The 25,139-nt window shown below is 44.6% G+C and overlaps 1 protein-coding gene across 2 annotated transcripts in view; it reads left to right on the plus strand.

The window, feature by feature from the left end:
* The window catches only part of ik (IK cytokine), a 64,628-nt gene that overhangs the window by 31,000 nt on the left and 8,489 nt on the right, over positions 1-25,139 (plus strand). For both annotated transcript variants that reach the window (XM_067996004.1, XM_067996003.1), the window contains exons 11-18: positions 163-208; positions 5,716-5,932; positions 9,504-9,522; positions 10,960-11,038; positions 13,032-13,112; positions 15,994-16,051; positions 16,851-16,939; positions 22,014-22,122. In XM_067996004.1, coding sequence (XP_067852105.1) covers positions 163-208; positions 5,716-5,932; positions 9,504-9,522; positions 10,960-11,038; positions 13,032-13,112; positions 15,994-16,051; positions 16,851-16,939; positions 22,014-22,122 — 698 coding nt within the window. The remainder of the gene's footprint in view (positions 1-162; positions 209-5,715; positions 5,933-9,503; positions 9,523-10,959; positions 11,039-13,031; positions 13,113-15,993; positions 16,052-16,850; positions 16,940-22,013; positions 22,123-25,139) is intronic.

Genomic DNA, 25,139 nt, shown 5'->3' on the forward strand with positions numbered 1-25,139 from the left:
AGTGCCGAATGAACACAGGGTGAACATTCATGGTGTTGAATAATTTCACAGTCTGCTGATGCAAAAGGTGGGGGGAAGAAAATCTGTTCCACAAGATGTGACAACGGTTCTTAATTGATATGATAACACACTAATCTCTTTTTGCTCCACTTTCTTTCTCAGGTAAATTGGGAGGTGATGAAAAGAGACTGCCAGAGGCTGATATAAGGTATTTAAAAAAAAAAACCTGCCCGCAGGACACTTCGTCGTGTTGGGTGGAGGGGGAGACAGACAGACACAGACGGGGAGGGAGGGAGGGGGGTAGGGAGGAGAGAGAGAGGGGGGCAAGGGAGGGAGGGAGGGAGAAGGAGAGAGGGAGAGAGAGATCCTTTATGTGGCTGAGGGCGATATTTTAAAGTTCCCAGTGACTAACAGCAAGCAGTAAAGGTGTTGATTTGAGCCAACAAAGTGATCGACGAGCATCAAATATTATAAATCTGTGGGTGCAAAAAAGAACTTTCATTTACACAGGGTGCTGTATAACCAATGTCTTACTTCGTAAGTGCAGTCACTGCTGTTATGCAGACAAATGTAGCAGCCAAGGTTGTGAATCTTTGGCAGTCTCTACCCCAGAGGGCTGTGGATGCTCAGTCGTTGAGTATATTCAAGGCTGAGATCGATGGATATTTGGACACTAAGGGAATCGAGGAATATGGGGATTGGGCAGGAAAGTGGAGTTGAGGTCGAAGATCAGTCACGATCTTATCGAATAGCGGAACAGGCTCCAGGGGCTGTGTCTGTTCCTATTTCTTATGTTCTAAGGTCTCACAAAAACAATGATTTAATCAGTGACCAAATAATCTCTTTCGGTGGTGTTGGCAGAAGGAAGAGTGTTGGCCAGGGACACCAGGAGATCTCCCCGCTCTTCTTTGAATAGCAGCATGGGATCTTTGGGCAGGCAGACCACGCCTCGGTTTAACATCTCACCTGAAAGGCGGCACTGCTGATCAAATAATATTCCTCGGTGCTGCCTAGATTAGATGCTTGAACCCATGATTTTGACGGAGAGAATGCTACCAACCGAGCCAAACTGGCACGTATTGCAAGTCCTCTGGGTTCGAGTAGGCTATAAATGAGCGTGGGTGACATGACCTGTGAACACTCATTCATACAAAATTGCTTTGCTATTTTACCAGATGTGTCAGCCCATTTATTTTAAATCAGTTTAATATCTCTCTCAGTAATTTCCATTGTTTCTAAAACATTCCAAGAAAATCAAAGTTGTTAACAACCGGCTTGCCAAAGTTTCAGAATTTGGGATTACATAGAATTACATAGAAAGTACAGCACAGAAACAGGCCATTCGGCCCAACAGGTCCTTGCCGGTGTTTATGCTCCAAGTGAGCCTCTTCCCTCCCTACTTCATCTAACCCTATCAGCATATCCTTCGATTCCCTTCTCCCTCATGTGTTTATCTAGCTTCCCCTTAACTGCATTTATACTAGTCGCCTCAACTACTCCTTGTGGTAGCGAGTTCCACATTCTAACCACTCTGGGTAAAGAAGTTTCTCCTGAATTCCCTATAGGATTTATTAGTGACTATCTTATATTTACTGTTGGTCTCCCCCATAAGCGGAAACATCTTCTCTACGCTGACCCTATCAAACCCTTTCATAATCTTAAAGACCTCTATCAGGTCACCTCTGAGTTTTCTTTTCTAGAGAAAAGAGTCCCAGCCTGTTCAATCTTTCCTGATAGGTATAACCTCTCAGTTCTAGTATCATCCTAGTAAATTTTTTTTTGCACCTTCTCGAGTGCCTCTATATCCTTTTTTAAAACATGGAGACCAGAACTGTTCACAATACCCCAAGTAGTGGTCTAACCAAGGTTCTGTACAAGTTTAACTTCTCTGCTTTTCAATCCTATCCCTCTAGAAATGAACCCCAGTACTTGATTTGAGGAAGATCCAACTCGTGTTTGATCCATTAATTCAAGGGACCCCAATTGAGCATGTATAATATGTGACGAGCTTGTTTTAATTTGTTTTTGTGTTACTGCGACTCGGACTGGAGTACTTTACCCTAATCTAATCTAATCCAGGCTGACACTCCCAGTGCTGTACTTGAGGGAGTGCTGCACTGTTGGAGGTGCCGTCTTTCAGATGAGACATTAAACCGAGGCCCCGTCTGCCCTCTCAGGTGGACATAAGAGAGCCCATGGCGCTATTTCAGTGACGAGCAGGGGAGTTATCCCTGGTGTTCTGGCCAATATCCCTCCCTCAAAATATCACCAAAAGCACAGCAACTGGCCATTCATTTCATTGCTATTGTGGGATCTTGCTGTGTGCAAAATGGATGTCACATTTGCCAACATAACCATAACCCTGCACTTAAAAGTAATTCATTATGTGAAGTGTTTTGAGACTTTTGTTTTACCACATGATAAATATAAATGCAAGCCTTTCTTTATAAATGTTTTTCTGCTGTTGGCTGATGCTGGTCTATGATACACCTAATAATGCAAAGAGGCAAGTACTGACTACACTGAAGTAGCTGTTGCACTGCAGTTTATTGCAGCCACAGTGACCATCCAACACTGGTTTCAGTGCGTATCAGAAACTTTTTAATCCAACAATGCTTATTTGAAGTAATATTTTTAAGAATTAATTCTGTCTTTCTGTGCAGAGCATTCTCATAATGGCGGGAGTGTGGATTAGTGGCTGTCACATAAGTAGGGTACTGCTGGTTGCAAATTGCTCACTGAAGCTCAGGCTCATTGCACAGCATAACCACAGCTTTATTTTCTGAATTGAAGCTGTTCCTAAAACACTCTTAGCCTGACACCCAGAAATGAAATCAGCAACAACTTGCAATTCATAAAGAGCCTTTGACATAGAAAACCGTCCCAAGGCACTTCACAAAAGCATAACCAAAAACATTGGACACCAAGCCAAAGAAGGAGGTACCAGGAGGGGGGAACCAAAAGCTTAATCGAAGAGGTGGGTTTTAAATAAGGTCTTAAAGGAGGAGAGAAAGGGATTTAGGCAGGGAATTGCAGAGTATGGTGCCTAGGCAACCAAAGGCACAGCTGCGAATGATGGAGTGAGGTGGGGGGTGAGGGGGGGGAACACAATAGACCGGAGATGGAGGAACACAGAGTTCAAGGGCAGGGAGGGGGAGGTTGTAAGGATGGAGGAAGTTAGAGATAGGGAGGGGTGAAGCCATAAAAGGATTTAAACACATGGCTGAGAATTTTAAATTTGAGGCATTAGGGGATAGGGAGCCACCGTCGGTCAACAAGGACAGTGGCGATGCATGAGTGGGACTTGGTGCTGAATTGAATATGGGCACCAAAGTTTTGGACGAGCTGAAGTTTACAGAGGATGGAAGATGGGAGGCTGTCCGGGCGATACTTGGAATAGTCAAGTCTGAGGTGATAAAAGCATGGATGAGAATTTCAGCAGCAGATGGGCTGAGGCAAGGGTGGAGGCGAGCGATGTTACGGAGGTGGTGGAAGTAGGAAGACTTTGTGACCGAGAGGATTATGGGGTTGGAAGCTCAGCTCAGGGTGTATAGGACACCGAGGTCCGCGAGCTGTCTGGTTCAGCCTGAGGACAGTGGCCGAGTTGGGGGATGGAATCAGTGGCAAAGGTACGCAATTTGTGGTGGGGGCCGACGATGTTGGCTTTGATCTTCATAATGTTTAACTGAAGGTAATTGCTCTGTGAGCATTTCCCTTTCAATCTTTCCATGTTAACCGTCACAATATAATTGCAGGCTCTGGCCACTAGGTAACAGTAGAGAGAGTTTCTAAGTATTTTTTCCCAACTCTTCGCCATCTTTTGTGTGTGTGTAGAAACACACACACACACACACACACACGCACCACACACACACACACACGAAAACTTACTGTAGTCAGTGCTACGGGGAATTTACTAGAAGAAAGAACTTACATTTATATGGCGCCTTTCACGACCTCAGGACGTCCCAAGGCACTTTACAGTCAATGAAGTACTTTTGAAGTGTCGTCACTATTGTAATGTAAGAAAGCGGCAGCCAATTTGCATTTATTAATAATAATAATGAGGGCAGAGCACTTTACAACTCATCGAGACTGGTATGAATCTTGGGATTGTGTCAGTTCATCCACCGACTGCTGTTATTTAACTTATTTTGCTGCATTTGTATCTTCTTTTGGGGAGCAGTAACAGATGGGTTTTACGGCAGACTATATGACCTTTCCGATTTGGGAATAGGATTAGGAATAAAATTGGCAGCTTTCTAAATAGACTTAAAGATGAACAGAATCCTTTTCATTTTTCCTCCCCTGCTTTCTACTCTTGCCAACATCTGTCCTCCTTCTCCAGATGGCAGGGTGGAGGAGTCTGGGTGAAGCATTCTCTCGTCATCACTGCCATTTCCATTGTGTAATGCACTAAAAGAAAGATTTGCATCAATATTGTGCCTTTCACAACCTAAGGACGTCCCAAAACATTTTACAGCCAATGAAGTATTTTTGAAGTGTAGTCACTGTTGTACTGCACTGGGAGTGTCAGCCTAGGTTTGGTGCTCAACTCTTTGGAGTGGGGCTTGAACCCACAACCTTCTGACTCGAGGTGAGAGTGCTGCCCACTGAGCCACGGCTGACACTGGCAAGAAGATCAGATTCAAGCGGGCAGGTCTGACTCAATACTGACTCTCCAACCGTTGGCTTTGGAACAGCTGGAGCTCGCCCAACGAATCTGGGTGTGTTTTGAGTGGCAGACTGTCGTGGGACTCCCTCTGGGTGGGGAGGCAGCTGATTTGCCACTTGTTCTTTCTTAAAAAAAAACAAAACTTGTTATTTTAAAAGATTTTTTAGAAATCAAAATGAAGTTTAGACGGTGCATGCAAATCAGAATAGTACAGAGAAATGTCCCATGACATTTTGGGGGTGGGTAGGAGGAGGCAAAGAGTCAACTAAAGATGTTATGTCAACAGTTTACTAATGGTACCCAGTACTGGCAGCACTAAATTGTGATTATGCAATCTGACTTGAACGGCAGAATATCACTCTGAAGCAAACCAGATTTGTAGATCCAAGAACACCGCTGGGTTGGGCCAAGATAGAACTGACTGCTTCTTGGGCCAGAACACAGAATCTTAACAATTCTGGCCAGAACTAACTCTGATTTCTTTCTACTCAGTTGTGGACAATCATCACTGATGGCACCCACGTGGTAGCGCTCTCTCCTCCGAGTCAGTAGTTGTGGGTTCAAGTCCCACTCCAGAGACTCTAAGCAAAAAATCTAGACTAACGCTCCCAGTGCAGTACTGAGGGAGTGCTGCACTGTCAGAGGTGCCCTCATTTGGATGAGATGTTAAACCGAGGCTCCATCTGCCCCCTCAACCAGCATCACTTAAACAGATTATCTGGTTGTCATCAGATTGCTTTTTGTGGGATCTTGCTGTGCGCAAATTGGCTGCCGTTTTTCGTATATCACAGCAGTGACTACACTTCAAAAGTACTTGATTGGCTGTAAAGCACTTTGGGACATCCTGAGGTTGTGAAAAGCGCTATATAAATGCAAGTTCGTTCTTTCTGTTTTGTTCAAAACTCAGTGCAGGACATTTTGACTAATGGATTGTACCAATCATTTTTAGGAGAAGCCTACTGAGTTTTTGCAGATTGCTTGCAATATTCTCGCATCGTGAACTGCCGAGCATTTACTTTTTTTTTAATATCTCCTTTCAGCATCTTTGATGACATTGGTGACTATGTGCCGACAACTGCGAAGGTTGTTCGAGAAAAGGAGCGTGAAAAGTACCGCGAGAAGGAGAGAGAAAGAGAGCGGGAACGAGAGAGGGAGAGGGAAAGGGAGAGAGAGCGGGAACGAGAGAGGGAAAGAGAAAGGGACGAGGAAAAAAAGTCCAGACACAATTACTTCGAGAAGCCGAGAGTGGATGATGAGGTAAGCTCTAATCATTCAGTATTCATAAAATCATAGAACGATACAGCACAGAAGGAGGCCATTCGGCCCATCGTGCCTGTGCCAGCTCTTTGAAAGAGCTATCCAATTAGTCCCGCTCCCCTGCTCTTTCCCCATAGCCCTGCAAATTTTCCCCCCTTCAAGTATTTATCCAGTTCCCTTTTGAAAGTTATTATTGAATCTGCTTCCACCACCCTTTCAGGCAGTGCATTCCAGATCATAACAACTCGCTGCATATAAAAAATTTCTTCTCCTCTCGCCTCTGGATTTTTTGCCAATTACCTTAAATCTGTGTCCTCTGGTTACTGACCCTTCTGGCAGTTTCTCCTTATTTACTCTGTCAAAACCCTTCAGGACTTTGAACACCTCTATTAAATCTCCCCTTAACCTTCTCTGTTCTAAGAAGAACAATCCCAGCTCCTCTAATCTCTCCTCCTAACTGAAGTCCCTCATCCCCGGTACCATTCTAGTAAATCTCCTCTGCACCCTCTCCAAGGCCTTGACACGCACTTCTTAAAGTGTGGTGCCCAGAGTTGGACACAGTACCTCAGCTGAGGCCTAACCAGTGATTTATAAATGTTCAGCATAACTTCCTTGCTTTTGTACTTTATGCCTCTGTTTATAAACTGCAACACGAGGACCGTTTTTAAAAGCAGTGATGCTTGTAATACAGTCCAGGAGCCACTTGTGGCTGGCCTGGAGTAGACCTTATTCTCCATGTGTTTCTGGGCCTCGATTCAGTGTCTCTCAGGCTGTGGGATTTTGCCAGATCTGATACTGTGATCAGACGGGGACTATCTATTCACCCTCCTACCCCCTCATTCCCCATGTGAGGAATCCTGGGGGCAGAACCATGCCCCATCACTCCACAGTACAGCCTGTTGGGAGCATTCCTAAGGGGGGTGTGCCCTTGAGCAAGCCACTGATGCCCTTGACCAAAAGTTAGTGAGTAACACTAGTGTAAGTTTTATTACAGAGCTGTGATGAGGGTTAATGGGATTTTATATATTTATTTTTCAACAGCAGAAACGTTTAATAAAATCTCCAAAGCAGTCTTCTCTCCTCAGTGCTTTTCATAAGATCATAAGAAATAGGAGCAGGAGTGTAGACCATATGGTCCCTCGAGCCTGTTCCGCCATTCAATAAGATCATGGCTGATCTTCAACCTCAACTCCACTCTCCTGCCCGATCCCCATATCCCTTGATTCCCCTAGAGTCCAAAAATCTATTGAACGACTCAGCATCCTCAGCCCTCTGGGGTAGAGAATTCCAATGATTCACAACCCTCTGAGTGAAGAAATTCCTCCTCGTCTCATTTTCACTAACATCGGTAACTGTGTGACAGAAATATGCATTGATTTGACCTCAAAAAAAAAAAATCATCTAAAATTTGGCAGAGCTATGTTAAATACCATTAATAGGTTTGATTGAAGCGTATCTAAATAAACACAACACAGTGAGGGACACTGAATAACCCGAAAACACATGAATGGCCTGATTGTGAATGAAAGAGAGAAACTTAAGTACAGAAAACTTGGAATGAGAGAAGCCCATTTGGCCCATCAATCCCACTCCTTCCCAGCCCGTGGACTCTAGCCCACCCATTTAATCTCCTTCCACAGCCCATGTACACTCTACCCTATCATGGACTCTACCCACCCATTTAATCTCCTTCCACAGCCCACATGCACTCTATCCCACCCATTTAATCTCCCACGGGAAAGTTCTCTATAAAATACTCACTTTTCCCCCAAAGTTCCAGAACATCCATCCATCCATCCATCTTCACATCGCTATTCCCCCATCGCTGTTTTCCAGTCCAACATCGGACCCTGTGCTTCAGCAGCTCAGGAACCATTGAATCCCAGGGAAGTACAGAGCAGCTTCATCAGCATCTCCAAACTGAACACGGGTCAACGTTTCAGGTGGCTTCCTTTGAAAGAAAAGGGGAACAAAAAAAAGAAAAAGCAGAAAGAGCTACAGCGCCTTCGTGACCTCAGAACGTCCCAAAAGTACAGGCAGCAATGAAGTACTTTTGAAGTGTAGTCACTAATGTAATGTAGGAAACATTCCGTGTCCTGCCTAGTAATTTACTACGTCAAAGGTGCTATATAAATACAATGTTGTTGTTGTTGTAATTGCTTAAGTCAGGCTGTACAAGATGCATGTGAATAAGAAAGGCCATTCGGCCCATCCTAACTCATCCACGCAGAAACAATCTAGAGTCTGCCTGCAATCACGTCACAGCATCCAGCTGTTTTTAAGTGATTCCAAGGGTTTGCCTGCACTATCCCACCCAGAGTAGACTGTAAGAAATAGGAGCAGGAGTAGGCCATTTGGCCCTTCGAGCCTGCTCCGCCATTTAATGAGATCACGACTGATCTGATTTTTACCTCATCTCCACTTCCCCGCCTTTTCCCCATATCCTTTGACTCCCTCGCTGATCAAAAATTTGTCTAACTCAGCCTTGAATGTATTCAATGACTCGGCCTCCACAGCTTTTTGGGGTTAAGAATTCCAACGATTCACGACCCTCTGGGAGAAGAAATTCCTCCTCATTTCCGTCTTAAATGGTAGTGATCACCTCTAGTCCATTCCCAATAAGACGTATGTGAATAGATAACTGGTACCTTGTGGGGGAGTCCAAAATTAGGGGCCATAAATACAAGATAGTCACTAATAAATCCAATAGGGAATTCTGGAGAAATTTCTTTGCCCAGAGAGTGGTTAGAATGTGGCACTCGCTACCACAAGGAGTAGTTGATGGAATCCCAAAGCACTTCACAGCCAATTAAGTACTTTTTGAAGTGTATTCACTGTTGTAATGTAAGAAACGCAGCAGCCAATTTGCACACAGCAAGATCCCACAAACAACAATGTGATAATGACCAGATAATCTGTTTTAGTGATGTTAGTTGAGTGATATTGTCCCAGTGCCCTGGGATCTTGTACGTCCAACTGAGAGGGCAGACCTGGTTTGAGACCAGTACCTACTTAGACCCCAGTTATACTGCTGGCCCCGCATCACTTTCGGACCGGGCACAGCAGAGATGTGTACTAGTTGAACTGCACCAATTTGTAATGCTCGTCGACTCTTTTGCGAACAAAAGTTTAGAAAATTGACCAACTTGAAAAGTTCATGGCTCTCTGGAAATATTTCAATGGGGGAAAAAAAACCGTGAATGCTGGAAATCTGAAATAAAAATAGAACGGGAAAAGACGGGTTAACGTAAGATGTAAATGGCCTTCTGGACTCGGAATGTTGAAAACTTTTAATAAAATCGAGCACGTCCAGTTCTTGTGCTGTTGCTGGAAGGCATCAGTTGAACTGTAGCTGAGGAATGTGTAGTGTAATCTTCAAAGTGCCAAAACACTTGGGTATAAGCGAGAGGGAAAACTTGACGACAAAATTCAATCTTTTTAATCTTAGTATCTTAGCATCCTAGCAATAGATTGTGTTTCTGAATCTGTAATTATTGCAGTTGGGTAGTTAGTATTTGTGCATTATTCTGACTGTAATAATCCTAATTTATTTCCCTTTTCTTTTAAACAGCCAGCAGAATTGGAGAGTGGTGAGTATTTTCTTGGGATGAATGGTCACAGATGGTCTCTCAGGATTAGTCCGTAGGTAGAATACAGCCCCAGATCTTGGCTTGTTATTTAGGTTACAATACGTTGCGCTCTCAATTTTACCCCCTTTTTATTTTCCCCGGTCGCACTCTTTTTCATCGTAAAATTGTAGGAGTTTGCAGAGCAGAAGGGAGCCATTCAGCCCATCGCACCTGTGCCAGCCCTCCTACATGCATCAGTGGTTGAGCGCTGTTAACATTTCTGTTCAGTTACAAATCATTTGCATTTGACTGCCAGTGTCTTTTTTTAACAATGTAAATGAACTAAATAATTATCTATTTGTGTATCATACAGCATGTATTATTTAGTGAAACAACCCCGCAGCACTGCGATACTTTCCTTAGCATTTGATGGTACACAGGATTCCTTTTATTAAAGTCCAGCCAGCCTTTGGGTTCAAATCCAACCCAGCCCGATTGTAGAAAGAATCGATGAATGTCCCTTCTGTCTGCTGACTGTAAGGCTCTCTGTGACGTGGGTTTTGGCAAGTTCTATCCAGATCCTCATGGCCACGTAAGCACAGCAGAAAATTGTTCAGAAGAAACGGTGGTGCAGTGGTTACGTCATTGGACAAATAATCCAGAGAATGCGAGTTAAAATCCCTCTACCCCATAGCAGTTTGAGAATTTTAATTTTTTTTTTAAAAGATCTGGATATAAAAAAGCTGGAATCAGTAAAAGTGGCCATGAAGCTGTCAGATTGTTGTGTTAACCCAACTGGTTCACTGATGTCCTTTTAGGGAAGGAAACCTGCCGTCCTTACCCAGGTCTGGGCCTATACGTGACTCCAGTCCCCACACCACCGTGGTTGACTCTTAACTGCCCTCTGAAGTGGCCTAGCAAGCAACTCAGTTGAAGGAGGCCTGCCACTGCCTTCTCAGGGCAATGAGGGATGGGCAATAAACGCCAGCCTTGCTAGCGATGCCCACGTCTTGAGAATGAATTATTAAAAATGTCATTTGCTTGCAGAAAGACCACAGGACAGCTGGTGTGGGAAACGGAGACGCGTCCTTCTAGAGCAGTTGGGGGCGCTTTTCTGATGTTGGGACTGAGGCACATTATCAAATCAGAGTAAAACCAGTATTGCTCCACAACTAACCCGTGCCGTACCTGGCCAAGGAGAGCTTGATGCCATTCCATTTATGAACATCCCTCGCCTTAGCACAAAATTCACGGGGTGGGGGGGTGGAATTAGAACAGCAGTTAGGAGCAGAGTAAATGCGTGTTTTTCTCCTCTTGTGTTGTCAGAATAACCAGTGTTAAAATGTTAAGTGGAATTTTTGCATAAACCTTATTGAAAATATTTTACCAGAGGAAATCAGTCCTCAAAAGTATATTACGACTTACTGATGTGTCTTTTTTTTTGTTTGTTTTATCTAGGTCCTGGGTCAGCGAAGGATCTGATTAAATCAATCAACGAAAAGTTTGCAGGATCTGGAGGATGGCAGGGGGCAGAATCATATCTTTTCTGTGCGACAGTGGCCGTGTTTACACAGGGCTTGATGGTTGAGGGATAAATATCGGCCTGAATACCAGGGGAGAAGTCCCCTGCTCTTCTTTGAAATAGTGCCATTGGATCTTTTACGTCCATCTGAGAGGGCAGACTGGGCCTCGGTTTACCATCTCATCTGAAGGACGGAACCTCCGACAGTGCAGCACTCCCTCAGTACTGGCACTGGGAGTGTCGGCCTAGATTATGGGTTCGCAGCTCTGGAGTGAGATATGAGAATATGAGCACTTAATTTGTTCTTATGAAATTTCTCTGTGCTAATTTAGCAGAGACATTTAAAATAACTAGATTTGTGTCTCCGTAAAACAGTGGACGGTTGAATTTCAGGGGAATGCGTTAAACGATTGTAAGCTAACGTCCTGTGGTTACTGGATTTATGTTTGTATGATCATTGCCCACTTTACACCTAGCCCCATCAACTTACAACTACCGATGTTGCAGCAATATATTCTAGAGGATTCGGTAGGAGGATAAGTATTCAAAACTCGTAGCTCAGTATTTACAGTTTTGTTGGCTGTTATTGTTCTCGATGCCCCTTTTAAAACACTGTAATCTGTTCACCCTCCCATCCTCTCCTAAAGGCATTGACTCTTTGTCTGTTGTGTGGTCCCATAGCCAGCAGGTTCCCTCCAGTATCTCTCCCAAATGGTCTGTCTTCGTGTCTGCGCCTAGATGATGAGCATTGATAGGCTGTTTAACAGCAGGGGGCGTCACAACCGAACCTGTACACCCAACAGGTCCTGAGGCAAACTATACCACCCCTAACAACACCCTGGATGAAATCCACTTGCTGTGACATTTAGTATATGGTAATGAATGGAGGGAGGGAATGACGGGACAGCCACTCATCCAGATGTTCCCCCATGTGTGCTTTGGCTCCTTTCTCTTTCAAGTTACTTCTCCTAAAAATTTGCCCTATGGTTTTCTACAAAAAAAATCTTCAGCGTTGTATACAATCAAACTGGGTTAGTATCCCTATTTAATAACCCTTTTTTTTTCAATTCCCCAATTTTCTCCCCCCTTTCCAAGTCACTAACTCACCAATGCCGTCAGCTATTTCTCCTCCTCCTGTTTTTGCCTTCGGGAGGATTGTTGAGTGAAGCTTGGGGAAGGACTCACAGACAACTTGGTATTTGCCCAATCCCAGGTGACTAGATGGTGGTTCTAGATCTCTCTCGCTGTTCTTATCCTGGTTTCATCTTTTTTGGTCTCCCTTTTTGAGTTCCTGTACTTTCAGACCAAGTCTTTTAGTATTTTCGTTCAGCTCTTGTCCACCCTCCCCAGCCTACTGAACTGTAACTCATTCCATGGAGTTGAACACCAGACACTGTACATGACGTATTCCATACCTTATTTCCCTTGGATATGCACTGGGCAGCAAGACGGGAGGGCTCAGGTTCAAAATGGCTGACGCAGGAAGTTACATCATTGACAACAAGTTTATCAACAACAACTTGCATCTATATAGCGCCTTTAACATAGTAAAATGCCCCAACGCCCTTGGGATCTTCACATAAAGAGTGATCAACACATGGAATGGATTTCTGGACAGGGTGACGGAGGAGAAGCCCTGGAGAGATTTAAGAAGCAGTTGAATGCTGTGGCGGGGGAAGAGGAGGCTGTAGGTTCTTTATGAATGAAAGAGCTGAGATGCGCTGAATGACCTTTCTCATTTCCATCTTGATTGGACTATGAGCAGTGGTGATTTCTAACTGGTTAATATCCTTGAACAGCAGTAGAGTGGACTGGCAGAAATATGAAACATGAATAGGAGTAGTTTTATTTTTATATAAGTTTTCACTTGAAAGAAATTGTGCTCTGCGTATTGTTTAGCCTTTTCCTGCAGAATTGCAGTGTACGGCATCTCCCTAGGGATAGCCACATGAGGCTAAATGCATTCAGGCCAAGAAACAGCATCTGTGTTTCCTTAACTGAGCATCAAAGCAAAGAGACAAGAAGAGAAGAAACGCCTTGGAGATTTCTTTGGAACATCCGACAGCTATGCAGAGTGTTACCCAGCCACGTAAGTGTTAGCACAATGTGGAAATCCTTGACTTAAAAGGATTATTTGCAAAGCCACTAGTTTCCTATTTTCATAGAAAAAAAACGATTATCAAAACACTGGCATAAATCACGAAATCATAGAATCTTACAGCACAGAAGGAGGCCATTAGGCCCATCGTGCCGACTCTTTGAAAGAGCTATCCAATTAGTCCCACTCCCCTGCTCTTTCCCCATAGCCCTGCAAATTTTCTCAACTTCAAGTATATATCCAGTTCCCTTTTAAAAGTTACAATTGGATCTGCTTCCACCGCCGCCCTTTCGCTACCTATGTAATTAAAACAAAATTTGACTGTCAGTTACCATAAACCATTGGCCTTGATTTATAGAATCATAAAATCATAGAAAGGTTACAGCGTGGAAGGAGGCCATTCGGCCCATCGAATCCATGCCGGCTCTATGCGAGAGCAATCCAGCTAGCCCCACTCCCCTGCCCTATTCCTGTAGCCCTGCAAATTTTTTCCTTTCAAGTACTTATCCAGTTCCCTTTTGAAAGCCACGATTGAATCTGCCTCCACCACCCCCTCGGGCAGTGCATTCCAGATCCTAACCACTCGCTGTGTTTTTAAAAAAAAACTTTTTCCTCCTGTCACCTTCAGTTCTTTTGCCAGTCACCTTATGGGGCATAGCAACCTTTGTATTAACGGGAAGGCCACTGGATTTCTGTTTTTGCATAGAATGCGATCTTCAGAGCGCTGGTCAAAAACTTGGAATCCTATGAAATTAAAAAGGAATTTACCTTCTCCAGTCACAAAGCTATCCCTGATAATTTCGCTGCCATCCAAAGTGTCTGCAGTAAGACAGAGGAAGACAATACTGTACCTCAGAAGACCTGGATTGAAACCACACTATCCCTATCCGTAGCATGATTGTAGCCCCCTCTATCCTCTCCTCTAGGTCACAGATGTGGTTGTACGTGGAAAGTATAAAATCAGGTTGTACTCACTTTACATGCAGTTTTTGGCAGAAATATTGAATAATTACTTTGCCTCAGTATTTACCAGGGACTAACGAGGTGGACATGACAATAGAAGAAGAGATCAAAAAAGAGATCAGGACATTTAAGACAGAAGGGTGGGGGGAGATAATTGCTAACCAACCAAACTTAGAGAGGATAAAACCCCTGGTCCGGATGGATAGCACCTGTGCATCTTAAAAGAAGTTAGGGAAGAGATAGCAGAGGCACTATTACATAAAAATTAATTAAAAAGGGGAATAGTGCCAGAGGACTGGCAGACAGCTAAAGTTATACCTATATTTAAAAAGGGAGATAGGACAAGTCCATGGAACTGTAGACGAGTTAGCTTAATGTCGGTGGTAGGAAAGATAATGGGAATAGCTTAGATGCATTTAAGGGGAAGCTACATAAACGTATGAGGGAGAAAGGAATAGAAGGTTATGTTGATAGGGTTAGATGAAGATGGGTGGGAGGAGGCTTGTGTGGAGCATAAACACCGGCATGGACCAGTTGGGCCGAGTGGCCTGTTCCTGTGCTGTAAATTCTATGTAATTCTTCCGTTACCAGAAGCATCTTGTACATACGAAAGGTCACAAGAATTTTTAGGAACAGTAAAATGTCACTAAGTCCAACAAACCCACCCTTTAACAATCAATTTTCCATCTTTAGCCCTTGTTTCCTAATTTTTGGCTTGTGTGCTCTGGAGTTTGAGACTGTGGCACTGAGTTCTGGAGAAAATTTCAGCATGTTTGGCGATTGCATAACAATACAGTATATTAAAGGTTTTGACAGAGTAAATAAGGAGAAACTGTTTCCACTGGCAGGAGGGTTGGTAACCAGAGGACACGGATTTAACATAATTGGCAAAAAAAACGTTAAGTAGCATAGTGGTTATGTTACTGGACGAGTAATCCAGAGGCCTGGACTAACAATCCAGAGACATGATTTCAAATTCTGCCACAGCAGCTGGAGAATTTAAATTCAATTAATTAAAAATAAAAAGCTAGCATCAGTAACGGTGGCCATGAAACTACCAGATTGTCGTAAAAACCCATCTGGTTCACTAATGTCCTTTAGGGAAGGAAACCTGCCATCCTTACCCAGTCTGGCCTATATGTGACTCCAGGCCCACAGCAACATGATTGATTCTTAACTGCCCTCTGAAATGGCCTAGCAAGCCAGTCAGTTGCAAGAGGGCGGCTCACACCACAATCTCAAGGGCAATTTGGGATGGGCAATAAATGCCGGCCTTGCCAGTGACGCCCACATCCCATGAATGAATTTTAAAAAAATAAAGGGTGGTGGGAGCAGATTCAATAGTAACTTTCAAAAGGGAATTGAATAAATACTTAAAAAATGAAAAATTTGCAGGGCTATGGAGAAAGAGCAGGGGGAGTGAGACTAATTGGATAGCTCTTTCAAAGAGCCAGCACAGGCACGACGGGCCAAAAGGCCTCTTGGTGTGCTGTATCATTCTGTGAGAACCACTTAGTGCGAGCCAGCTTGGTAAATGCAGAACGTGGTTTAATTTATCAAATGATAAGACAAGAGCTAAAGAAGGAAAATCAGCTGAAACTTTATGCCCCCAACGGGTTATAGATGCGAGACGTACGTTACCAGGAAAGGACACTCAAAGCAGACAGTAGAAATAGGTTCAAATGCAATTATTTAGCTGTGTTTCTGGAGAGAGAAAGGATTGAGGGATATGATGAGAAGATGGGTAGGTGGGGTTGATTGTTAAAGGGTAGGTTTGTTGGAGCGCCCACTGTCTCCTGTGTAGTGTTGAACTCTCCTTCACTGGGTCACAGGAACCCCTGCAATTGAGGCAGTCGAGCCACTTATGTGATTGACTTAAGTAGCTTTTCATCTTTCTCTCCTCTTACAGGCTGGATGATATGGCTGTCGACAGTGATGAAGAGGTGGATTACAGTAAAATGGACCAGGTAAGAAGATGGCGGCAATGGTCATGCTACAAAATCAGTGCTGTATCCTGTCGTACTGTGATGAACGGGTTCCTGCAATAATGTTGCACAGTGGAATTTCCAGGCCAATGAGTTTTCATTGTGAGAGCTTTTAAAGCTCTCACAATCATTACAACAGCATCAGCAGCTTGCATTTATATAGCGCCTTTAACGTAGTAAAATGTTCCGAGACGCTTCACGAGCGATTTATCAAGACACCGATAGCCATATTATCACAGAGCATTAACTTAGTATGTCTTAAAACCTACTTCTTTGACCAAGTTTTTAATCACTTGTCCTAATATCTCCTAATGTGGCTTGGTGTCAAAGTTTGACTGATTAACGCTCCTGTGAAACGCCGTGGGGCGTTTTACTATGTTAAAGGCGCCATAATAATGCAAGTTGTTGTTTGACTAAAATTCCTTTGCTGTTTTATTGGAGGCATTAACCTGTTTAATGGTCAGTAAAAGGTATATTTGCAGCCGGGCTCATTGGATGGGAGTCAAAGTGGAACCCCCCCCCCGGCTGTTTTTCCCTTTTTTCCGCCCTCACCCCCTCCCAACTCGGTGGCACTAGGGTCAGTTGTGCCGCTCCTACCCATGCCCTTGACTGAGATCGGTTAACTCAGTACAGATCAGGAATCAAACCAAAGTCCTTCCCTAACCTGTGTACCTTCCGCACCGGGCAGTGTGGTCACCCAACGCTTTCTTCACAAACGAGCTGTTCACAAATGCCAGAGACAACCGTACAATCTCTTTTTTCTTTTCTTTCGTTTCTGTAGGGTAATAAGAAAGGACCCCTTGGGCGCTGGGATTTCGACACACAGGAGGAATACAGTGAATACATGAACAACAAAGAAGCATTGCCCAAGTAAGTACACAGTGCTTGCAGATGGTTCATCAGCTTGCTGATTGCTGAAGGCAGGTTGCCAACAGTTATGAACGTTATTGAGCTGAAAACAGTAGCTGTAGGGTGTCCAAACTTCGCCCCCTGGGCTACAGGCAGTCCTTGAAGTCCATTCTATTGGTATTTCTTATTTCTTCTTTTGTCCTGCTCAGACCTGGACAGCATCCAGGCTTGGGCTGATAAGTGGCAAATAACATTCGTGCCACACAAATGCCAGGCAAAGAGCATCTCCAACAAGAGAGAGCCTAACCACATTCCCTTGATATTGGTTTACATAAGAACATAAGAAATAGAAGCAGGAGTAGGCCATCCGGCCCCTCGAGCCTGCTCCGCCATTCAACAAGATCATGGCTGATCTTCTGCCTCAACGTCATTTTGCTGCACCATCCCCATATCCCTTGGGGTAGAGAATTCCAAAGATTCACCACCCTCTGAGTGAAGAAATTTCTCCCCATCTCAGTCTGAAATTGCCTACTCCTTATTCTGAGACTGTGACCCCGGGTTCGAGACTCCCCAGCCAGGGGAAACATCCTCCTTGCATCTACCCTGTCGAGCCCTGTAAGAATTTTGTATGTTTCAATGAGATCACCTCTTATTCTTCTAAACTCCAGAGAATACAGGCCCAGTCTACTCACTCTCTCCTCATACGACTATCCTGCCATCTCAGGAATCAGTCTGGTGACCCTTCATTGCGCTCCCTCCATGGCAAGTATATCCTTTCTTAGGTAAGGAGACCAAAATTGTACAAAATACTCCAGGTGCGGTCTATATAATTGCAGTAAGACATCTTTACTCCTGTATTCAAATCCTCTTGTAATAAAGGCCAACATACCATTTGCCTTCCTAATTGCTTGCTGCACCTGCATGTAAGCTTTCAGTGACTCATGTACAAGGACACCCAGGTCCCTTTGAACATCAACATTTCCCAATCTCTCACCATTTAGAAGATACTCTGCATTTCTGTTTTTCTTACCAAAGTGAATAACTTCACATTTTACCACATTAAATTCCATCTGCCATGTTCTTGCCCACTCACAGCCTGTCTATAATCCCCTTGAAGCCTCTTTGCATCCTCCTCACAACTCACAACTCACATCCCCACCTAGTTTTGTGTCATCAGCAAACTTGGAAATATTACATTTGGTCCCCTCATCCAAAACATTGATATAGATTGTGAATAGCTGAGGCCCAAGCACCAACCCCTGCGTCCCACAGTCTGCCAACCTGAAAGACCCGTATTCCAGCACAATCTGTAACCCCATGGCCCGACATATTCCTCACTCTACCATTACCAACAAGCCAGGGGATCAACCCTGGTTCGATGAGTGTAGAAGAGCATGCCAGGAGTAGCACCAGGCATACCTAAAAATGTGGTGCCAACCTGGTGAAGCTACAACACAGGACTATGTGCATGCTAAACAGCGAAGCAACATGCTATAGACAGAGCTAAGCGATTCCACAACCAACGGATCAGATCAAAGCTCTGCAGTCCTTCCACATCTAGTTGTGAATGGTGGTGGACAATTAAACAACCAATGGGAGGAGGAGGGTCTGTAAACATCCCCATCCTCAATGATGGCACGTGAGTGCAAAAGACAAGGCTGAAGCGTTTGTAACCATCTTCAGCCAGAAGTGCAGAGTAGATGATCCATCTCTGCCTCCTCGCGATATCCCCACTATCACAGAAACCAGTCTCCAGCCAATTCGATTCACTCAACGTGATATCAAGAAATGGCTGAGCGCACTGGATACAACAAAGGCTATGGGCCCTGACAACATCCCTGCTGTAGTGCTGAAGACTTGTGCTCCAGAACTAGCTGTGCCTCTAGCCAAACTGTTCCTGTACAGCTGCAATACTGGCATCTACCCGACAATGTAGAAAATTGCCCAGGTATGTCCTGTCTGCAAAAAGCAGGACAAATCCAATCGGGCCAATTACTGCCCCATCAGTCTACTCTCAATCATCAGCAAAGTGATGGAAGGTGTCGTCGACAGTGCTACCAAGCGGCACTTACTCACCAATAACCTGCTCACCGATGCTCAGTTTGGGTTCCGCCAGGACCACTCGGCTCCAGACTTCATTACAGCTTTGGTCCAAACATAGACAAAAGAGCTGAATTCCAGAGGCGAGGTGAGAGTAACTGTCCTTGTCATCGAGGCAGCATTTGACCGAGTGTGGCACCAAGGAGCCCTCGTAAAATTGAAGTCAATGGGAATCAGGGGAACACTCCAGTGGCTGGAGTCATACCGAGCACAAAGGAAGATGGTAGTGGTTGTTGGAGGCCAATCATCTCAGCCCCAGGACATTGCTGCAGGAGTTCCTCAGGGCAGTGTCCGAGGCCCATCCATCTTCAGCTGCTTCATCAATGACCTTCCCTCCATCATAATGTCAGAAATGGGGATGTTCGATGACTGCACAGTGTTCAGTTCCATTCGCAACCCCTCAGATAATGAAGCAGTCCGTGCCCGCATGCAGCAAGACCTGAACAATATCCGGGCTTGGGCTGATAAGTGGCAAGTAACATTTGTGCCAGATAAGTGCCAGGCAATGACCATCTCCAACAAGAGAGAGTCTAACCACCTCCCCTTGACATTCAACGGCATTACCATCGCCAAATTCCCTACCAACAACATCCTGGGGGTCACCGTTGACCAGAAACTTAACTGGACCAGCCACATAAATACTGTGGCTACGTGTGCAGGTCAGAGGCTGGGTATTCTGCGGCGAGTGACTCACCTCCTGACTCCCCAAAACCTTTCCACCATCTACAAGTCAGGAGTGTGAAGGAATACTCTCCACTTGCCTGGATGAGTGCAGCTCCAACAACACTTGAGACGCTCAACACCATTGAAGACAAAGCAGCCCACTTGATCGGCAGCCCTTCCACTCCCTTCACCATCGGCGCACCGTGGCTGCATTGTGAACTATCTACAGGATGCACTGCAGCAACTTGGCAAGGCTTCTTCGACAGCACCTCCCAAATCCGCGACCTCCACCACCTTTCAGGGAGCGGGCAGGAAAGTGGACATGAATTTAGATTTGAGGTTAGGATCAGATCAGCCATGATCTTATTAAATGGCGGAGCAGGCTCGAAGGGCCGATTGGCCTTCTCCTGCTCCTATTTCTTATGTTCTTATGTAGAAGGACAAGGGCAGTAGGTGCGCCATCTCCAAGTCACACACCATCCCGATTTGAACCTTTATCGCCGTTCCTTCATCGTCGCTGGGTCAAAATCCTGGAATTCCTGACCTAATAGCACCGTGGGAGCACCTTCACCACACAGGACTGCAGTGGATCAAGAAGGCGGCTCACCACCAGCTTCTCAAGGGGCAACTGGGGATGGGTAATAAATGCCGGCGATGCCCACATCCCGAGTATGATTTTTTTTTTAAAAGGGGTACCTGGAGGTTTGGAGAACGTTGACCGTAAAGTTATTGCCTCATTGATGAATAAATCCTAAATCAGAACACGGAGATTGATGTTAGCAGCTTGAGAAATATGCAAATTCAGGAAATGCTCATTGAAACTATATGCCCCCATCCCCATATCCCTGCAGCCTGTGAAGACACACATTTTGGTCACCTTGCTGTTCCTGAGGTGTAACCAATCCAATTTAAGACCACTTGGGCCGTGATTTCCACTTCACCCAGGTGCGTTAGAAATTTGAACAACAAAAGTCATGTTTTCTTCACATCAGAAGCTCAGCTAAATCTCCACTTGACATGTTGCAGCCCAACACCCTTGTGCACAGGGCAAACTGAGGGCTCGTACAAACGTTCGTGGCGTTCTCGTACTTCCCCTCCCATGAAACCATTTCCTCACTTTTCCCACGCCTCCACCCCCAAGTACGAGTTGTACCAGTGTAAGAAAGAAAGACGTGCATTTATATAGCGCCTTTCATGACCTCAGGACGTCCCAAAGTGCTTTACGGCCAATGAAGCATTTTTGAAGCGTAGTCACTGTTGTAATGTAGGAAACGTGGCAGCCAATTTGCACAGAGCCAGGTCCCACAGTCAGCAGAGACAATGACCAGATCATCTGCTTTACTGATTTTGATGTGGAGATGCCGGTGATGGACTGGGGTTGACAATTGTAAACAATTTTACAACACCAAGTTATAGTCCAGCAATTTTATTTTAAATTCACAAGCTTTCGGAGGCTACCTCCTTCCTCAGGTGAACGATGTGGAAAGCAGCTTGAGAAATATGCAAATTCAGGAAATGCTCATTGAAACTATATGCCCCCATCCCCATATCCCTGCAGCCTGTGAAGACACACATTTTGGTCACCTTGCTGTTCCTGAGGTGTAACCAATCCAATTTAAGACCACTTGGGCCGTGATTTCCACTTCACCCAGGTGCGTTAGAAATTTCCACTTCACCCAGGTGCGTTAAAAATTCTTGGAGTGCTTCGGAGGTGCCTCCGAAGCACTCCAAGAACAACATTCAGACATACCAACCCTGGTTCAATGAGGAGTGTAGAAGAGCATGCCAGGAGCAGCACCAGGCGTACCTCCACATCGTTCACCTGAGGAAGGAGGTAGCCTCCGAAAGCTTGTGAATTTAAAATAAAATTGCTGGACTATAACTTGGTGTTGTAAAATTGTTTACTGATTTTGGTTGAGGGATAAATATTGGCCAGGACACCAGGGAGAACTCCCCCGCCCTTCTTCAGAATAGTGCAGTGGGATCTTTTACATCCACCTGAGAGGACAGACCTGGGGCCTCGGTTCAATGTCTCATCCGAAAGCCAGCAGCTCCGACAGTGCAGCTCTCCCTCAGTACCGCACTGGACGTTCGGTGTAGATTTTGTGCTAAAGTGTCTGGAGCGGGGAGTGGGACTTGAAACCCACGACCTCCTGACGGAGAGGTGAGAGTGCTACCAACGCTGACTCCTCCAGTGTACAAGTCAGTCCTCCATGTTTGTACTATCGGAAAGTAGACGTGAGTCTGACGTACAACTGTATTGGGTTTTGATGTCTTTTTCTTTAAGAAGTCCTTAATTTAATGAAATGATTTTCCCTCGCTCTCTCTCAAGAGCTGCTTTCCAGTACGGTATCAAGATGTCTGAGGGACGCAAGACCCGACGTTTCAAAGAAACAAACGAGAAAGCGGAACTGGATCGTCAGTGGAAGAAGATCAGTGCGGTACGTGCTCACCTCAAACCCTTCAGTGGTACGAACCAGTACCACGGGGCCAGCAAAACACAGGCGGGGAGCATCATCTCCGCGTTTCTGGTCCCCATTGGTTCATTGTTGGCTCAATAATATTTTGTGGCTTTAGACTGAACTGTGCATAAAAAATTGTTACCAAATTTACGATGATCATCGATTAATACATCGGGGACTAGACGGTGCAGTGGGTTAATGTCGTGATGTGAACGTTGTATCCAGCTCCGGTTTCTGGAGTGAGTGACCAGTGTTATTGTGCTGCCAGGCGGCTCCCAATTCTTCCACCCTCCAGTGTAAACGGTGCCCACCAGGAGTCCTGTTATATTGCAAAGCCACTCACATTGGAAAATGCTATAATGGGGTGTAAAGTTACTGTGCATTCACTATCTTTTCAGTCTGTATTTAGTTAAATGGATTTAATGGACTGTAAAATCAACAATACCGCTACAGTTATGTTTCAGACTGACCGCCACGCTCTCGTTAAAGGATCAGAGTCTAATCAGAAGTCCTTACAACTTCATTTTTCTATCTGTAATCCCCTTCAGTGGGGCCATTGCAGATTTACTTACAGACAGTTTGTTTACTCAGTCAAAAGCAAAATCTGAAATAAAAACAGAAAATGCTGGAGAAGCTCAGCAAGTCAGGCAGCATCTGTGGGGAAAGAAACAAGGTTAACCTTTCAGGTCAAAGACCTTTCGTCAGAACTGGAAGATGTTAAAGAGTTAACAGTTTGTAAGCAAGTACAGAGCCAGGGAGGACTTGCTGAGCTTCTCCAGCATTTTCTGTTTCTGTTTTTGTTTACTAAGTATTGCTACCAGTGTATTGGTGCCAGTATGCTTTTGGAAGAATCGCAATTTAGCCAATACACTTTCAGGGAACACTGATCATAGCTGACAGCCTTTCAATTAAAATTTATTAACATAACAAGGCCATCAAGACTCCTAGGGGCTTAACTGACCGTTCGCAGAACAAAGCAAGTAAACAAGGTTAACACGTGAAGTGCTTTGTCTCATCACAACCTTTCAATTTCCTGGTAATTTTGTATATTCAGCTAAACCAACAGCTGCAGCAAGATGAATTATACCTAGTCCCCTCGCTTAAACAGGTATTGAGAAACTATAGACTTTGGAATTTGAATTGTAGTGATACTCTCTGCCACACTGTCCTCTCCAGCCACAGCCCAAGTTTGCAAGGACAGAATCTTTCATTGTACTGCTGGGGGGGGGGTCTTCACAGTTCAAATGAACAAAGTATCGAACCTTCACGTGATTCGCATTATGCTTTCCTGAGATCCTGCTAAGAATCTGTCTTCTGGTCTCAACGGGTTTTATGTTTGAGGGGTGTCTACGTGTTTCATTGAAATGTAATTAACCCCCAGCTGTTTCGGGCTGATGTCTTGAAATTTAACTTCAGTTCTTTGACGAGTACCACTTGTACCATGTCCTTGATAAAGTACCACATAATAGACTTGTAAGCAAAATTAAAGCCCATGGGATTAAAGGGACAGTGGCAGCGTGGATTCAAAATTGACTACGGGGCAGAAAGCAGAGAGTAGTGGTGAACGGTTGTTTTTCAGACTGGAGGGAAGTATACAGTGGTGTTCCCCAGGGGTCAGTATTAGGACCACTGTTCTATTAGATGTATATTAATGACCTGGACTTGGGTGTAGAGGGTATAATTTTAAGGTTTGTAGATGACACAAAACTCAGAAATGTAGTAAACAATGTGGAGGATAGTAACAGACTTCAGGAGGACATAGACAGACTGGTGAAATGAGCAGACACATGGCAGATGAAATTTAATGCAGAGAAGTGTGAAGTGATACATTTTGATAGGAAGAATGAAGCGAGGCAATATAAACTAAATTTTAAAGGGAGTGCAGGAACAGAGAGGCCTGGGGGTGCACATTCACAAATTTTTGAAGGTGGCAGGACAAGTTGAGAAGGCTGTTAAAAAAGCATATGGGATCCTGGGCTTTATTAATAGAGGCAAGGAAGGTATGCTAAACCTTTATGAAATACTGGTTAGGCCTCAGCTAATGTATTGTGTTCAATTCTGGGCACCACACTTGATGTCAAGGCCTTAGAGAGGGTGCAGAAGAGATTTACTAGAATTGTACCAGGGATGAGGGACTTCAGTTATGTGGAGAGACTGGAGAAGTTGGGATTGTTCTCCTTAGAGCAGAGAAGGTTAAGAGGAGATTTAATAGAGATGTTCAAAATCATAAACAGTTTTGATAGAGTAAATAAGCAGAAACCGTTTCCAGTGGTAGAAGGGTCGGTAACCAGAGGACACAGATTTACGGTCGGCAAAGGAACCAGAGGCAACATGAGGAAACATTTTTTTACACAGCAGGTTGTTATGCACTGCCTGAAAGGGTGGTGGAAGCAGATTCAATAATAACTTTCAAAAGGAAATTGGATAAATACTTGAAGGGAATTAATTTACAGAGTATGGGGAAAGAGCAGGGGAATGGGACTAATTGGATTGCTCTTTCAGACAGCCAGCACAGGCATGAAGGGCCGAATAGCCACCTCTTGTGCTGTACCTACTATGAAGTGCAAGCTCTTGGATTTGTCTCATCACTTGGTTAGCAAGTGATGAGACAAATCCAAGGCATAACTTGCCTTTCACGACCTCAGGGCGTCCTAAAGTGCTTTTACAGCCAAAGTACCTACACAGAGTATTTTTGAAGTGTTGTCACTGTTGTAATGTCAGAAACGCTGCAACCAATCTGCGCACAGTAAGGTCCCACAAACAGCAATGACATAAACTACCAGATAATCTGTTTTGATGCTGTTGGTCGAGGGATAAAGGTTGCCCAGGACACAGGGACAACTCCCCTGCTCTTCGTTGAGTAATGCCGTGGGCTCTTTCACGGGGTCTCGGTTTAACACCTCAGTGGTAGCACTCCCGCCTCTGAGTCAGAAGGCTGTGGGTTCAAGTCCACTGAGGGAGTGCTGCACTGTCGGAGGTGCCATCTTTTGGATGAG

The sequence above is a fragment of the Heptranchias perlo genome, chromosome 14, assembly GCF_035084215.1.
Source record: "Heptranchias perlo isolate sHepPer1 chromosome 14, sHepPer1.hap1, whole genome shotgun sequence".
Taxonomy (NCBI): domain Eukaryota; kingdom Metazoa; phylum Chordata; class Chondrichthyes; order Hexanchiformes; family Hexanchidae; genus Heptranchias; species Heptranchias perlo.